The sequence below is a fragment of the Echinops telfairi genome, unplaced genomic scaffold (assembly GCF_000313985.2).
Source record: "Echinops telfairi isolate 266 unplaced genomic scaffold, ASM31398v2 ScPeMD7_26;HRSCAF=91, whole genome shotgun sequence".
NCBI classification, from domain to species: Eukaryota; Metazoa; Chordata; class Mammalia; order Afrosoricida; family Tenrecidae; genus Echinops; species Echinops telfairi.
The window spans coordinates 1,601,579-1,620,444 of record NW_022103923.1 but is presented as its reverse complement, the minus strand read 5'-3'; the positions used below and the strand labels follow the sequence as shown (position 1 = coordinate 1,620,444).

General features: G+C 39.3%; 1 protein-coding gene across 1 annotated transcript in view; it reads right to left on the bottom strand.

Annotated features, from left to right (window-relative positions):
* Nucleotides 1-18,866, bottom strand: part of OTC (ornithine transcarbamylase) — an 82,091-nt gene that overhangs the window by 16,497 nt on the left and 46,728 nt on the right. The window contains exons 5-6 of the mRNA XM_004714565.2: nucleotides 4,973-5,126; nucleotides 2,323-2,445 (exon numbers count right to left, since the gene is read on the bottom strand). Coding sequence (XP_004714622.1) covers nucleotides 2,323-2,445; nucleotides 4,973-5,126 — 277 coding nt within the window. The remainder of the gene's footprint in view (nucleotides 1-2,322; nucleotides 2,446-4,972; nucleotides 5,127-18,866) is intronic.

Below are 18,866 nucleotides of genomic sequence, written 5' to 3'. Positions count from 1 at the left end.
TGTTAGCTTATTACAGGGAAACATGACAATGACTACGGAGATAATGGCAACCATGCTTGGCCCAAACCCACTGGTGCACAGTAATTGTGAATGATTGTCCCTTAATGAGACAGTCAAGTCTTTCTTTTACCAGAGTCAGAATTCTGCATCTGAAATTATATCTAGGAACTTTTCCCCTTCATAAAACTCCTTATAGGGCATTAGTGACTAATGAGAAGCAAATTAGGGGACAGGATTCAGTAGAAATGGGGCATTTAAACATTTTTGTGGGAGTCCTTCAGGACTGGTTTCTGTATTAGTCTTGTGTAGAGGTAAGGTGTATAGTGTAAAAGGCCTATCATTAAGTGGCCCTGAGGGGGCTGCTAACAAGGTCATCAGTAGAAAGCCACCAGACTCGAAAGCCTCTCTCCTTTACAGATTCACAGCCTTGGGAATCCACAAGGGAAATCATACTCTGCTCTATAGGGTCGCTATGAATCAGAATCAACTTGATGGCAGTGAAGTTCTGAGATTATTAATTTAGGATATGTCAAGGAGTATTCCCTCCCCTACAAACAATTAAAAAAACAACCTTTTTTCTTGTGAATTCGGTGAAGGTTGAACAGAGCAGATCATCAGCTTTACCTTCAACAATTCAAACACATTTTCTTTCATGTCATTCATTGCCATCCCCAAAGTCTAACATCACTTGTCCCACTCTCTCCCTTTATTTCCTGTTTCCATTCCTCTGTTTTGCCTAACCCTTTTTGAATTTTGTCCTTTGGCAAATGCTGCCTATTAGAGATGAAATGGTTGATTATTCTAAAGCATGCATTTATCCCAAGTGTTTTTATCTCAAGCATTTCTTCTGTTTGTTGGCCGCCTAAAAGTCTTCTTTGGTGAGGCATCTGTTCATGTTCTCTACTCATGGAAATATCTTAAAATGGGCTTCTCCTAGGGAGCACTACATTTAAAATTTTTGGTGTATTTTATTTATGTTATTGTGCAGATAAAACGTATACGTGTTAAGAAATTAAAACCATATAAAGTGATATATGATATAAATAAATTCTCCTTCCCGCCTCTGTCCCTGAGCCTCTCCATTTCCCTCTTTAGAGAAAACAACTATTACTAATTTCTTGCATGTGGAAAGGGTTACTTTGTGCTCATGAAAGAAATTATGCTTCACATAGATTCTGTGAGATTAGCAGAAACTAGGAAATATGTAGAATTCATCTTTCCAGCCATGAGAAACTCAGATTTTAAAGTACAAAGGCTCCTGAAGTTGAGTTTTGAAATACTAAGATGGTGACCTTCACATCAGATTGATTTTTTTCTACCACATTGAAATATTAGAAAAACTCTATGCTGTCTGAATTTCATTGCTTTCTTCAGTCCTTGTGGTAGTAATACACAAATATGCCAGTTGTTATAATAGCTGATTTCAGGGCATTCAGAGTAAAATTCAGACATCCTTTTAACACAGGCTCACAGAATGAAAGGTATTAGCTAAGACTATGTTTTTTCTTTTGGAGATGGAAATTGGCCACTTAAGAGACCAGTTAGCTATTTAATAGCAGGGCTAGTAACATGTCCTAAATTTTTTGGCCCAATTTGCTCTATCTTTAAGTGGAAGATAAGTTTGTTCTTACTGGGTGAAATGCACCTGGGGGTAATTTAAGAAGGGATTAGATGATATTCAGAAATTGATAACTTTGTTCATTACCCGTAGGAATATAAAATGGTACAGATATGGTGGGAAACAGTTTTCTGGGTTATCAAATAGTTAAATATAGAATAAATATAGGATATAATACTGAAATTCCACTTCTAGGTATACCCTTAAGAATGAAGAACAGGTACTCAAATTGTATCACTTGTTCTTTGTAACACTATTCACAATAGCAAAAGGTAAAAAGAGTTCAAATGCCCATTGGTAAATGAATGCTTGAGCAAATAATGGTATATGCATACCGTGGATTTTCTTTAACATAAAAGGGAATGAAGTACTGATGCATGCTCTAACATAGATGAACCTTAAACGCATTATGCTAAGTGAAAGAAGACAGGCAAAGAACGTCACATATTGTATTATTCTATTGATATGAATAGGTATTTGCCACAGAATTAAGAGTAAAATTGGCGGTTGCCTGGGGCAACCATAATGAGTACAAGTTTCCATTTTGGATGGAGGGAAGAATTTGGAATTATGGTAGATGCATAGCATTATGATTGTACTTAATTACACTGAGTTGTTACCTTTGAATGATTAATTTTATGATATGTGAATTTCAACGCAATAAAATTAATGGGGGATTGTGTCATGGTAGAATGTTTCCCTACCTTTGGAGTAGCTGCCTGAAGATGCATCCCAAATTTTGCTGCACTCATCATGATGGAGTGCAGGATGTTGTTCCCATCCCCAATCCAACTGAGAGTGAGTCCTTTTAGAGAGCCATAGTGTTCCTGCAAGGCAAGGGATGGAGATTAAAGCCAGGAGGCAATCTACTTAAGGATAGCAATAACCAAGGTTCAAATAAAGGAAACCATTTTCACCTCCGTTTTAATGTCCTCTCGGTATGAATAAATTACTGAATTTCTTTTCACAATAGAGCAAATCCCAACATTTGAATGCACAAGCACAAAAGAAAGAGCAAAGTGATAAACTATCTTCAGCCAAGACATTGTGTGAACTCATATGGAGACTCGTGTTTTCATGTACTTCAAAGCTGCACCTTAGGTTTCTTCAGGTATTTAACAAGTTGAGAACTACCAATATCCTAGCATTCTTCTTGGCCTTGGTGATAAAACAACCAACAAAGGCATTTATGAAGTTTACACGCTTGGATACGAGAAATGAGAACTAAAATGCCCCTGGAACAGGGCAACAGGGTGACACTGAGAATGCTCCTATTTATATAAAGTTTATAAACATGCACAAATAATACTCTCGATTGTTCATAGGTATAGATACCTGTAGGAAAAGTGCAAACATGACTGAAAAGTATAAAAACAAACATGAGGACGATAGTTTCTTGGTAGAAAACGAGGCCAGATAGAGTTAGACAGTGAGCTTCAACTCCACTTGTAATATTTTATTTTGAAGCAGTGAAAGATTCAAAAGTAGTGATGCCATCATGATAAATGAGCTCTGGTGGCACTGTGGGTTAAGCATTGAATTGATAACCACAAGGTTAGGCGTTTGAATCCAGTAACCATAAAAAGTCGAGGAGGTCTGCTCCTGAAAAGATTTACAATCTTGGAAACCCTAGGAACAGCTCTCCTCTTCCCTATAGGATCACTAGGAGTAGGAATTGGCCTTGATATTAAGATTTGACAAACTGTGTAATGGGCACATCATGCGTGTTTACTTTATCTTGAAGTGTCTGTAGGGTGTTTGGTTTTTTTTATGTCTGCCATTATCAACTTCAGTGTATTGAACATTTTATGTGGGCTCTTACAGATATCATAACAGCCCATAAATCAGTTATAGCACGTGATCTTGTATAAATGCTGTCCTCAGAAGTGTCTGTAGGTTTGATGAATTTCATATATTAATAAAAATAAGCTTTTTTAAAAGAGAAAGTTCTCTCTTTGGAGAGAACTACAAGTTAAGTAAGCTAAGACTTAAACCTATACCCATCTGACTTAGAGCATGCTCAGAATAAATTGCTATTTATTCATTCAATTCCTACTTTGAATAGCTCCTGTAATGAAGGCATTCTGTAAGGGCCTCCAGGGGACACGATGATGAATAGGGTAGCTCATTGTCTCTCAATGTATTTATTATCTAGTAATGATAAAGCCTGGGGAAGCACTCAGTTATCTGGTATTCCACACCTGCAAATAGCCACTTGGTATGTGACATCATCATACCATCCTCTCAGGATGGATCTTATCTTCGTTTGTGAAGAGCTTCATTTTCAATTTAACCTCACATTTACATGTGTGCAGCTTATCTAAATAAAGAGAAAGATGGGCCTATCTAGCTTGCTCATTCTCTAGCAGCATAGAAACCAGGATTGTTAGCATCTCACATGCAGACTCGTGGTGGTGAAGCAAGCGGGGTGAATCATTCAGAATTGTTCAAGTTCCTATTTGGGGGAGATATGGCTAAGGTCGAACCCCGATTCTATAAATTGTGCATGTTCTTAACTCTAGTCTTAAACTTACTACTTTATCAAAATGATGGAAAGTACCTTCCTCTCCCCAAAATTATTTAGTACAGGCAGTCACTAGGTCATGAATGCCTGAAACACAACTCCCTCTTGTCCTGTAAGGCTATGTAAATTTGTGCTCACTTTGAAACAAGTGAACCAACTTCATCACAATCACCTTCCCTTGCAGCTTTTAACTCTTCGAAAGGCTTCAAGTCATTTCTTACACTAACCCAACTGAAATCCAGTCAACTCCAAATTATAAGAGATTTCAAAACTGTAAATCTCTACAGGAGCAGACAGTATCACCCTTCGTGGGTTTGAGCTACAGAGTTTGTGGTTAGCAGCCAATGCCAATCAATGACTAGCCCACAGCAATGCCGGGACTCCTTTTTTTTTTTTTGCAGTAAAATAAGGCTAAATAAGAACCACGTGCACCTGTTTGGACTTCGGATTTGTGTACAAATTCTTAAAGTCACAGCGAGGAATGGATATTGTTTCTAACCACAGACTTTATGTAACTGACAATTTTGAATATTTACGTACACTCCTCCAGTCCTCACTCACAAGCCACAGACTCTAGTATATGGAAGATTGCATAAAGCCTTTTAAGTCTACAGACGCTAGCATCCCATAGTCATTTATTGTGTTACATAAGGCACCCAACGCAAAAAGTGCCAGGTTTTAGGATCAGACTTGAAAATAGAAAGACCTTGCAGTCTGTTTTTAACAAGGCCCTTATGCACCCATAGGGCCCTTTAAGGAAATGGCTCCATTGAAAGTTACTCAGCCATTTGTTGATTTTTCTCTTGTATAAGACAAAGAGAACAGCCAACCTGGAGTGTGAGGTAATCAGCCAGGATCTGAATCGGATGGTACAAGTCCGAGAGCCCATTGATGATTGGGATGGAAGCTTCTTGAGCCAGGGTGTCCAGGTCCGACTGTTTGTACACTCGAGCCAGCACTGCATCTGTCATGCTAGATAATACTCTATGGAAAACCAAGAACAGGTAATCTAAGTTAATTATGCTCTATAGTTCCTGCTTTAATATGGGATCTTTAATTGTATGGTAAATGTTAACAAATTAGACTTCTTACCAAGTCACCATTTAACAACCTATCAGTATGACCGATTGATAAGTGACTTTTTAACATAAAGCCATTATAAAGACAAGATATTGTTCCAGCCATGTGATTTTACTATATTTTGAAGTGAAGAAAAATGAATTGTGGGCCAAGTAGATGTGAGCTCCACCCAGTCGGTGGGCTCAGTTCAGAAAGATGAGACAAAAAGGAGATAGACACCAAAGGACAAATATATGAGTCCACAACTGTAAGAACAAACACCAATTAAATACATCACAGAGGCCAATTCACAACCAAAGGGGTGGAAAGTCTGCCTACTAGCCATGAACACCCCCTTATCTGTATATCACAAGAACAACCTCGAAAGAGGAGGCCTCACATTGGCTGGGGTCACGCCTTTAAGAGAGGGGAGAGGATCATCCACTTTAAGAGGGAGAGGGGAGAGTGTCATCCACTTGATGCCACACCACATGGAGACAAGGCTGTGACAAATGCACAGGCCCTCCACAGGAGTGGGAGGAGAACCTTACTGGAAAATCAAGTGAAGACCAGGGGAGGGGAGCATTTGCAATTCATAGGAGTATATTTCTGTTGGTGGGTAAATGGGGAGAAGCAATATCACATCAGGAAGGGATGCTAAACAACAATTGTAGGGAACCTAAGGAGAGAATAAACCTGGTTCTATGTTCCTGGGTAGACACTTTGAATAAGTTTCTACCAAACCCTCAGTGAATCATGCCATGAATTCAGCACTCTGATGACCTTAGACAATGGTCTTACAGGGACATGGTATCCCCCAAAGGCCACACCAGAAAGACTCAACATGGAAGCCTGACTGAATGAACTGGGCCCTACCTCAAAACTACCTGTAGTCTTTGGACTTAAAGACAGAGATTCCCTGATGAGAGAGGAAGCAAAGGCTGGCTATCCCAAGACTGTGGACATTGAACCTTGTGTGCCTTAGTCAGCATTCAATGAAAGGGGACCCAGAACCACCATATATTTAGTATCTCAATGATTCCCTTCATTAATATAACAGGTATTAATCTGATAGGCAAGGACCTGCACTTGTAAGGAGTGTTACAGGAAATGTTCTGCTAGCACCAACCCCCATGCTCCAGGTAAACAGCTCCATCAATTCAGAAAGCAATCAGCCCAAAGCAACAACTCATGGATTGCAGCTCACAGTCTGACTACACTCTCATAAACTTTTCATATCAATAGTACTTTAAGTACTATGGTATTGGATACATTATTGATGTTATCAATGCAATTACCTTATATGCCAGGAAGATGATTGACAATGCTTTTCTTTTTTGTTTGTTTTGTCTTTTGCTTTGTTTTTTTCCCTTTGGGGGGAGTTGTGTGTCTTGTTTTTCCTCGTTGGTTTTTGTTTTTGTCATAAAATGATTGCTAAAGTAAACCTGCATCTTTCATAACTGTGGATAAGGAGAGGGATTCTGGGCTCCCACTTAACTTTAGCCCCGATCCAAGATGATGATAACAAAATCCAAACATGATGAAGGGAAAGATATCAGCACTTAAATTTGAATACTCAATTTGTAGAAAGCTATAGAGGGCAGTGGGAGCCCAAAATCTATCTGTAGTGTATATAGTCAGACGTAACCTCTGGCAGACCCTCACTAGCCACAGACAAGGGACTATCAGAGAGATTTACTATCAGAGAGATTATTGTAAATTTGTGGTGGATTGAATCACAGTGTAATATGATACTTGCTCAGTTGACTTCCTTCTTGACCCAACCTGAATTTGCTCTAGACTTAAATATTTTTCAGCTGTCCCACGACAGAAATTTATTTTCTGGCTTTAAAAAAATATTGCTGGTGGTCTTTTCTTTATTACTCTTTATTTCATCTTTATATTATTATTATTTTTATTCTTTCTGTTTCATTTTGGGGTTTTTTGTTGTTTCTGTTAAGTTTCCCAGTTTATGAACCATAGAAAGAGTGGATACAAAGGAACCCTAACTGATGCAATGGTTAATCTGGGCATAGGGATGCGGTGGGGGCCTGGGGAGGGTGAGGGGAAGGGACGAACAAAATGAATGCAAGAGGAGGAGGAGGGAGCACTAGAACTGATGGTGATGATCTATATACAACTCTTTAAAAATCCGCTTAACTATGGAGGTGTATGGTGTGTGTGCATTTCATATCAAGAAAGTTACTAAAAGAAAGAAAGTGTGAAGGAAAGAAAGACACTAAAGTTGACCAGCTGTCGCCACCGGTGAAAGAGAAAGAGTTGTTGCCTAGGGTGACTGAGCTTCTGTTAATGGTGGTGGAATGACTTGGAAAATGATGTCAATAATGATTTCAGACGACGAAGAATAAAATCAATGGCACCGAATTATACATGTAGAAGTTGTTGAATTGGAGAATGTTTTGTTGTGTATATTTTTGCCACAATTAAAAAAATAATTACACTAAGAACAATGAGTATAAAGAAAAAGAAAATGTTCTAAAAATGGTTGTGGTCATGATTCTACAACTCTTCTTGATATGTCTGGATGTTTGAATTGTCTGATACGTGGATGAAGTGCCAATAAAACTGTTTTTAAAAAAATGAGATCGAGACTTTACATGTGGCTAGTTTTCTTTTATATCGTCTCATAGAAAAATATACATTTTCATTATAAAATTGAAAGTACTAGTGTGCAGTCATGGGAGGGCACTACCAGACCATGCTTCCAGGGGAACCTGCCTGGAAGAGTGCTATTGGCTGATGGGCTCTAGCTGTGGCAACTTCTGGATTTCCTCTGAAGCATTTCTGTCCAGTCTCTGTTTTTCATGGTTGCTCCCAGCCAAGGTGGGAATCCTAAAACTAACACTTTCTTGCCAGATCTCTGATGGGCAACCTTTGCCTGGGGCTCCTCATTATCCTGGTTAGAAGTTCTCAGGTTCACTTCAGCCCACACCTAAGTCTGAAGGCTCCCCCACCCCTAATCCTGCTTCCACTCTCTTTGTCCTTCACAGGTGTTTTCTGCAATAAATCTCTCGCACATGCAAATTCGTCTTGGAGTCTGCTGTTCAGTGGACCTAAGCAGCTACATTCAGTAACAAATTCAGGTAGAGGCTGAGCCCAAGAAGATATTTCCATCCTTATCCCCTCACTGTACAACGCTCACAGTATCTTTGGAAAAGTCAGTAAGGAAGGAAGATCAAGAAAGTCATGGCCACATATTCAAGCAGCACGCATAAGAAAGATGGCTGTTATTCTCGTTCGATAGCTAAATGACCCTAGGGGTCACACACTTAATTAAGTTGGGATCGCTTATTTTCAAACCAAAATCAGTTTAACTCAGTGGTCTGTGTTCCTGGGTTTCATGAGACATACCAGTTAATTGCTTTAATAACAACTTTGGTGTCTCCGCTTTACCTTCTAGTTTGTTGCATAGTGCCTGGGGTTAAAAGCTTGCAAGTGGCCAACCAAGGCAAAATAATTGCTCTATGAACCGTAGAGGAAGAATTAAAATGTAGTCTAGAAGGAGGCTATGGAATGTGGGATTACATGCCTCTATCAACAAACTGCCTCCTTTGTCATGAGACCAAAATTGGATGGTTCCTGGCTACCGTTATTGACTATTTTGGTCAAACATTCCATAGAAGGCTCCTGATAAAAGGGGTAGAAATGAAAAACAGAATTTAAAATTTGCACATATTCCAGACTTCTTCGAACCCTCAAGACTGGATGAACCTCTGAAATTATTGCCCTGATATAATTTATAATCTAAAAATATCCACTGATGTCTTTGTAAAACAAACTATAACTTACCTTAACTAGTAAAAATGTCTGCCTTAGCAGTATACTTAAAATTTATTTGTACAGGATCAAAAGAGCCATGATGGCATGACGCAGTGGTCTAAGACCTAGGTTGCTAACCACAAGGTCAGCAGTTTAAATGCCCTGGTCACTCTGAGAGAGAAAGATGAGGCTGCCCGATGAACAGTCTGGAAAGCGCGGAGGAACAGTTCCACTCTGGCTCATTTAGAGTCACTATGAGTTGGAATGGATTCCAGGGGCACTGGGTTTGGTTTTTCTTTTCTATGAGATCATCTTGACAACAGAAACTCCAAAGATTGGCTGGGAAGCTTAGGGGTTCCTATGACCCGATGCTAGTAAAGGAGAGGCAAGTCAGAGAAGTGGTGCATGTGGAAATGGTTGGATTAGTGGAGGTTTTGGTGAATGTCTATTTTAAGTCCATGTTCTTGCCATTAAAACACATTGCCTCAAGCCCACAGATAACAAAAGTATGTAAAGGGAGTCTTGGGCCTAAATTTTTGGTCACCCCCTATAGCATAATGATGATGATTCCCTCCGTTCAGGTTGAAATGATTGGCAGTCACACTTGTAGGCGGTTTACTTTTCAGTAACAAGAAGAAACTCAGCTTTCAAATGAGAGGCCATTCATGCTCCCCGTTCCTTCAAGATTTTAATCTGAATCCCTTCAGTATTACATATATATTGCACTGGTGCTTCACACTCAACTAGAAGACTACAGGCTTGTAACTTTATCATGGGAGAGTAACTCACATGAAAGCAGACATTTCAATAATAGTTATACTCAACTAGTGATTCCCTATTTCAGAAGAATAGCTTCATTTTATGATACCAAAAATCTTATGAAATTGAGAGAGACAGACAGAGAGGTGTTTGAACCTAGAAGTCATACTTTAGGACTCTTTAAACATGCATCGATTCCTAAAGTGTGTGCAAGTAGGATAAAAAATGTGTTTGAAAAATTACAGGTGACGCTTTGGAATTTCATTGTCAGAAAGGTAGATGTGACCTCTATTGTAGCTTTTCAAATCATTTCAAATAGCTGTGACCATCGGCTGCCAATCGCCTATGGTTTTTATAGATTTCACAATATGTTGTTAAATGCTGTACACAGGAGTGTAAACAGTATCTCAACTCCATGCATAAGGAAATGAAGGCCCTTTGAAACTGGAGAAATTAAAGAAAGGCTAGGAAAAAGTAAAGAAAGATGAGGCTGAAAGAGAAAACCCTTAGGGAAACTGCTCAAAACACAACTAAGCAAAACGAAATCACTGTCATTGACTTTATTCCAATGCATAGCGACCCTATAGGATGGAGAAGAACTGCCTCCCTGCCCCCCGTGGATTCTGAGACTGTACATCTTCAAGAGAGTAGAATATGCATGTCTTTCAAGAAGATAGGATGCGAAAAGTGGGGAGATAGCTTTTGTCATTGTCTCATTGAATGAGTGCCTGTCTCAAAAGTTTCTACAGTATGTAGAGCATATAGCCGGTGAAGTTAAGAACACTTCTGGGTCAATTGGTACACCATAGTCCACCATGATAATGTTCTGATTCCTACTTTGTTGAGGTTTTTTTTTTTTCCTTTTGACACTGGGGTCTTAAAAGCTTGTGCGTGACCGTTTAAGGTGCAACTATTCATTGTTCTCCATCTGGAAGAAAGAAGAGCTGAAAATCAAAGAGACGTGGAAGTCCGTTAGTCCAAATGACTAATGAGCCAAGTAATCTAGGTGCCACAACCATGAGACCAGAAGCTGATGGTGCCTGGTTACCACTACTAAACACTCTGAAAGTCAGCGCTGTAGAAGGTCCTGGATAGAGTAGGAAACAAATGTAGAGCTAACTCAAAATCGTAAAAGTGATAAGACGTATTGGTCTGATAGAGACTGATGGAACTCCTGAGACTATGGCCCTTAGACACCTTTCAATCCTGGAACTGAACTCATCCCCATGGATAAACTTTCAGCCAAACAATAGACAGGTGAACAATATAACAGGACCTTTGCATGCCTTAGAAAAACCAACCATCTAAAATCAAAGGACCATATTTGCCCAGGGACTAAATCCAAAAGGTAGGAAGGGAGAAGAAATGGGGTACGAATAGTATGCACAGGGAGGAAATGGGATAAATTCTGTTACATTGTGGGGTTATAAACAATGTGCAAAACAAAATGTGTATGATTTATTGGGGGGAAATAAATTTTCTCTGTAAATTCTCACCCACGTTATTTAAAAACTGTTTTTTTTGTTTGTTTGTTTGCTGTTACTTTTTTTTCTTCTTTTTTTTAACATTTTATTAGGGGCTCATACAACTGTTATCCCAATCCATACACACATCAATTGTGTAAAGCGCATTTGTACATCGTTTCTCAAAACATTTTCTCTCCGTTGAAACCCCCGACATTAGGTCCTCATTTTTCCCCTCCCTCCCCGCTCCCCCCTCCCGCATGAGCCCTTGATAGTTTATAAATGGGTATTTTGTCATATCTTGCCCTGTCTGACGTCTCTCTTCATCCACTTTTTGGTTGTCTGTCCCCCAGGGAGGAGGTCACACCCAGTTCCATGTAATCGGTTCCCTCTTTCCTACTCATTCTCCCTTTACCCTCTCTGTTTTGCCACTCATACCACTGGTCCTATAGGGCTCATTCGTCCTGGATTCCCTGTATTTTCAGTTCCTATCTGTACCAGTGTACCTCCTCTGGTCTAGCCAGTCTTGCAAGATAGAATTCGAGTCATGGTAGTGGGAGCGAGGAGGAAACCTTTAGGAACTAGAGGAAGGTTGTATTTCTCATCATTGTTACATCGCACCCTGACTGGCTCATCTCCTCCCCGAGACCCCTCTGCAAGGGGATCTCCAGTGGCCTACTAATGGGCTTTGGATCTCCACTCTGCACTCCCCCCATCATTCACTATGGTAAGATTTTTTGTTCTGATGATGCCTTACACCTGATCCCTTCGACACCTCGTGGTTGCATAGGCTGGTGTGCTTCTTCCATGTGGGCTTTGTTGCTTCTGAGCTAGATGGCCGCTTGATTACCTTCAAGCCTTTAAGACCCCAGACACTATACTTTTTGATAGCCGGGCACCATCAGCTTTCTTCACCACATTTGCTTATGCACCCATTTGTCTTTTAATGAGTAAAGTAGGCAATAAAGTAAGCTTGCATTTACTTGTTCTGTTTATCATGTCAGCTTTGGATCCCCAGAATCTCTGTGGTGTGATTCATGGAAGAGTGGTTAGTCGGCTTTGTTGAGGTTGCCAACACCTGCTAGAATACAGATTTTCTACCTTGGCCATACATGTATGGAGCTTAAAAAAATACCAAAGGCTGGCCTTTAGGAGGTTAAATCAGATGATATAGTATTATTATACAGACATCAGTGTTTTTAAAACCTTCTGAGTCTTTCCAGTATGAAGGCCAAGCTGAGAACCATTGTGCTAAAAATCAGAGGGTGAGAAGGGGTGGCAGAAGGCGCAATACTCTGCTGTTGGGTAGAACAATGGGTAAATGTAGAGGAGAAAAGACTTAGTAGTTGCGGAAACTCCATACTATTGGAAAATGAATATGAATGAAATAATAATGAAATAAAATGAAATAATAATATGATACATATTGGAAAAATAGTGAGAATTTATAAACATATCCAAGGAGTGTTTCCTTTCTGCTCCATCACAACCATAAGCAGTTCCCTGGGCACAGTGGTAGCTGTGCCCTACCCATGCTAATCACTTGTAAGCATCCCTAGTGAGAAAAGTTTGGTCTCTAATACCATTCTATAGGAACTATTGGAAGAGAAACAATTCCATGTCTTTGGGAAGGATAAAAGCACACTTGGTCTAGAACATCTTGTTGTTGCCATAAAGCAAAAGTGATTTTTTTTAAATTGGCAGGAACAAAACCAGTAAATTATTATTTGAAAAAATTGGCAGGAATAGTCCTAAGAGGAAAAAAAAGGTCAAACTAAAAGGTTCCTATTTGTGAAATTGTGATCATTTATTGAAAAATAGTCAAAGGGAAACAAGTTGTTCTTGGAAAAGGCCACGGTGATCCTAAGAAAATACTTAATATAAAGAAATGTAACAAAATATAAATGTAACACTAAAGATGCATGACGGTATTGTACACTTAATTCATTTTCTTAAATAAGTAGAACATTTTGATATTTTGTTTCTTGTGGATAAGTATATTTCTGTTTATTAATAATAGCTATATACCCCTTTTAATCTGTGCTAACCAGAAAAAATGGACAAAAAAATTAAACTATATAGTCCTAAGTGGATAGGTCCCATCAACATTTGTGACCTTACATGGATATTAAATACAAAAGGAGTCCAATAGTTTGTTAGTACCAGTTGTCACACACAATTTCCTACTAAAAACAGGCTATAAATAATTATTCCAAAATGATAAATCAATTAACCACCCTGGAAAAGAAACCTAATTTTCAGACTAACTTTCTCCTCTCCTTGGGAATGAAACTTCTTGGTGGCACTACCCATTAAGGCAATGCCAATTAAAATAATACATGCTTTTAAATATTGAAACCAAGCCAGGATAATATATCATAAAATACTAAAATGAGTCAAAGACTGTGAGAGATTGAAAACAAACAACATTTAAATAACAGCTCATATTTTAATTTCTTAAGAATTGTTGATGACATAAGAGTTAAGCATTCAGCAACTAACTGAAAGGTTATTGGTTTGAATACAGCAAAGAGCTCTTTAGGAGGAAGATCTAGAGATCTGCTTCTATAAAGATTTCAGCCTAGTAAACTCTATGGGGTAGTCCTACTCTGTCAACTTGACTCAACACCAACAGCAAGTAGATATAATAAAAGCTTCCTAAAGATGCCCACCACCTAATCCCCATAACTTTGAACATATAACCTTACATAGCAAAGGGATACAGATGTTCAATTACAGATCTTGAAATAAAATGATCCCGGGGTGGGTTTGATGAAATCACAATGGTCACTAGGAGTGGGAGGTAAGAGATCAGAGAGAAGGGAAGATACACTCTCTGCTGCAGATCTTGAAGACGGAGAAAGTGAACTACATTAAAAGATGAAAGGACAACAGATTCTCTAGCAAACTTCCAAAGGAACACAGCTCATGAACCCACTGGAGACTACTGGTCTCCCAAATTGAAAGATAATAAGTGATGCGTTGTTTCAAACCGCAACATTTGTGATGACTTATTACTGCAGCAATAGGACACTGATACAGATCTCATCACCCCAAGTGAAAACTCTATGATAAAAATATATTCAATCTAGTGGTCAGAAGCTTGAGTTTAATGGACTTAAATTTATTACTAGGCGCCCACAAGCAAACCAAAATTAAGTGGTCAACCCTCTAGAACTTGTAGCCTTGAGATGGCATTCTTTTTTACTTTGCCAGTCTGGTAAGATTACATAAACCCTGTGATGCCATAAAAATTATCTCTTGTAAAATTCATGTCATCCAAGCAATGTGTAGAAGTGAAAGTCCTAGGCTCAGGTAAGAATAAGAATCAAAATAAGGATAAGAATAAAAAACAATGTTAAACCTGTTCTAGTCTTGTTGCCAGAACCTTAATAAAGTCTCTAAACAATGTGGTATTTTGTGTGTATATGTGTATATATTAAAGTGTTTAGAACATTCAAGCAAATCTGAAATGTGATTAAGTTAAATGTTTAAAAGCATCTTATTACATTGGCAATCAGTGTTTACACTGTTGAAGAGACTTGTTTTGCTCATTTAATATGTGTTTAATTTATTGGTTGTATAAGTAGTATTTGAATGTTTAGAACGTGCATCGGAATCACCAGGAGAGGGCTTGGTTACAGCACAAGTGGGTAGAACCCACTTCCAGAGTTTCTGGTCCTGGGGTGGGGCCTGAACGTTTGCATTTCTATCAAGCTGCCAGGTGATGCTGATACTATTTGTTTGACAACCACAATTTGAGCACCACTTTAGAACGATGTTTGCTATTTAATTCTTTTTTATTTTCATTTTAATCATTTTATTAGGGGCTCATACAACTCTTATCACAATCCATACATACATCAATTGTGTAAAGCACATTTGTACATTCATTGCCCTCATCATTCTCAAAACATTTGCTCTCCATTTAAGCCCTTGGCATCAGGTGCTCATTTTTTCCCCTCCCTCCCCACTCCCACTCCCTCATGAACCCTTGATAATTTATAAATTATTATTTTGACATATCTTGCCCTGTCCGACATCTCCCTTCACCCACTTCTGTTGTCCGTCCCCCAGGGAGGAGGTCACATGTAGATATTGGTTCCCTCTTTCCAACCCACCCTCCCTCTACGCTCCCAGTATGGCCACTCACACCACTGGTCCTGAAGGGATCATCCACCCTGGATTCCCTGTGTTTCCAGTTCCTATCTGTACCAGTGTACCTCCTCTGGTCTAGCCAGACTTGCAAGGTAGAATTCGGATCTTGATAGTGGGAGATGGGGGAGGGGGAGAAGGAAAGCATTTAGGAACTAGAGGAAAGTTGTATTTTTCATCGTTGCTACATCGCACCCTGACTGGCTTGTCTCCTCCCCTAGACCTCTCTGCAAGGGGATCTCCAGTGGCCTACAAATGGGCTTTGGGTCTCCACTCTGCAGTTGATACCTTCATAAGGTTAATAAATTGGGCTGCAAACAGTACTAAGAACACAGAATACGCCTCTATTAAAACCTTTAAATTTACTATCATCAAGTTAATTCTGACTTATAACGACTTGATAGGACACGATAGATCTGGTCCTGAAGTTTGTCCTAGTAGTAAATCTTTATGAGAATAGAAAGCCTCGTTTTCCTCCAACAGAGTCACGAGTGGTTTCTAACTGTGGACCTTGTGGCTGGCAGCCCACCGTATAACCCACTGCACCACCAGGGCTCCTATACCTGTGTATGGTGCCACCAAGTCCCTTAGGACTCATCCTGACCCTACGTAAATCAAAACAAAACGTATCCTGGTGTTGAGGCATCCTCACAATTGTTGTGTTTGAGCCAATTGTTGCAGCTGCTGTGCCAGTCCATCTTGCGGAGGGTCTTTCTCTTTTTTGAGCGTCTCCACACACACAAGGGAAGTGGAAGTGATATGGGGAGGGGAAGCAACCCCCAGGTTATTTTCACATTGGAATAATTTGGGGAAGTGAAGATATTAACAGCCTTTAGCTAAACAATGATTGCATATTATTTTGCCACTGACATTGGTTTATACTTTATACTTGAAGTTGCTAGCAATCATTCTTCTAATTCTTTTTTCAAATTAATAACATTTTTGGTTGTTTTTAAATCCTTCCCACGGGAAATACTTACCGATTTATTGCTAACGCTAGGGTACAGACACATTAACAGCAATCTGGCCTTTATACTCTTCCATTGTAACAGCAATGTTAAAAGTGCTGCTAATGAGAGGTTGACAACTTTAAAACACTCTCTGGCACTAAAATGACATTTCATTTTGCCCTCTTTTTCTTTCTTTGGAGTATAGAGAGTTCTGCTTGCCTGCCAGTGGATTCCAGTGGCTTTGGATATAATTGTAAGCATCAGCCCAAAATGGTAGCAAAACAACTTCTGCAAAATCAAAATTATCCACATTTAAAGTTTCCCATATGGACCAGTTTTCTCTGGATGTTTAATAGCCAATAATAGATTTTTTCAAGTTTAATGATTTAAAATATTATTCACCTTGATTTTTCCTGCATGTTCAAAACCTTATCTAATTCTGCCTGATACACGCCTATCCCCCCACAACAGCTCCTGTCTTATTGTTTAGAAAACAAAGAGAAGCATGGCATGGGCCTTTATATGCAAAGATGCTTCCAGAGGACCTAAAATGGTCATATTGATTATTTTTGAATAGTGTCAATATTGGCAGATTCATCTATATTTTATCTATTTCCGGATTTTCTACCAAAGAAGGATTGCTTTTGTTGTTGCTGTGTGCTGTCAATTCTAGTCTGACTCAGAGAGACGGGATAAGAAAGAATAGAGCTTCCCCCATAGAGTTTCCTATAGAATCTTAATGGCAGCAGATCCCCGGGTCTTTTCTCCCATGGAGCCACTGATGGGTTCGAATAGCCGACCTTTCAGTTAGCAGTCACACGATTAACCATTGCACCAGTAGGCTCCTTAGTATTACTGTAGGAACCGATAAAGAAAAGTGTCCCCCAACGAAATTTTGCCTGCCCATGTTTTTGTAAGTAATCAAAAAATGAATGAGAATTTCTTAAAGCAGTGACTAATACTTGGCCTTAAAAAAGAAATAGACAAGATAAGCCTGGAACATCTTGTAATAACAAAATCCAAAGTGCCCATTAACAACTAAAGAAATTATGTCAAAATGACCGAGGAGCCAACTTGAAGACAAATTGCATTGACTAAAGGTGGAACAAATGGAGCATCACTAAGAATAATGAGAGCACTTAATTGAAATCTTCAAATCCATTCAAATCCATGGGTTTATAAAAATGCCAAGGAATAGATGAACATTTATAAGAGTCCTAACAAGATCAGTTCCCACTCAAGTTAAATGAGGACTCTCCAAGGGCTAGATAAAGAGGGAACGTGATGTAAAGAGTGCCCTGGTAATGGCGCAATGACCATCTGTGGGCAGGATGTGAGGGAGCGATCAAAAGAATGGTGGATCTAAATAAGCCATGAAGACCTTTCCAACCCTCGAGCTTCTTTGAGTCCCTTGGGTATAAAATGAAAACTTGTCTATGGCTTATCTAAAATACCCAGAAGCCAAAACAAAACAAACCCAGTATAAGCAAAATCTCCAGTCAGTCCAGAAAGATCTGGTGCAGAGCTTGTGTAGTTGAGTGAACAGACTGAAACAACAACAACAAGAAGAAGACAAAACATAGACTAAGCCAGGTCTTAAGAGCAAGAGTAGACGTTGATGAGATGATTAATAACAAAGCAATCCTCATGATCTTAGAAGGGGGTTGGTTTTTCCTAAAACTTTGGAGCAGGGTGAATGTACTGCAAAAGCAAAAGGTGACAGAACTTGCATTCTTTTTTTTCCCTTGAGGTATGATTATTCCCCCTCTGGTCAGCCGTGTACCACCTGGAGCCCCTGGGGCATCACAAGGACTCGCACTCTTCTCCAATCTCGCCATGCCGTCTTCTTTTTGTCATCATCCTGCTTAGACAGACGGCAAGCCCTCCAAAATCCAATGTGTTATCAACGATCACGCGGGTGATTTGAGTATTTGACTGGGAAACACTGGGATAAATTGTTAACAGTAGATAAAGATGGGATTATGAATCCTTTAATCATTAAGAAATGGAAGTGTCCTATTATTATTATTTTAATTAAAGGAGATCAAAGTCCTGCGGAAGACAAAGGTTTTCATTCCTGATATACCTAGGGCAATGTATAAACTTCCTGATACTCCCTTCGGGAAGGAGAATAATCCAGCCCTCTGGTCTCTCTAGCCAATTTATCATTCTACTTTAATTAATATAAAAATAACGAGGAAGAAGATAGAATCTGTCAGCAAACCTAGCTAGCCTCCTTTCAGAAAAGTTGATATTGGAAGGAGCCTGGAATGTTCAATGAAAATGTCAAATGTAGTCTATTCATGTCAAATGTAGTGCTTATAGTCATGAGGGCTTCTATAATGACCGGAATATTTTGGTTGGATGTGGGTTCACTACGGCACCAGGGCTTCTTGGACAACCATTGAAATGGCCAAAACGGAAGTCAGCAGCTTGGGTTAGGTCACAACTGGATTCAGCCATCATTGATTGCATTTCTTCTGTGTATCTATCCTTGAGGAGCATGGCCTCATTTCTGCATATCTAACTCACTGAGATTACTTACCATTTTCCAACTG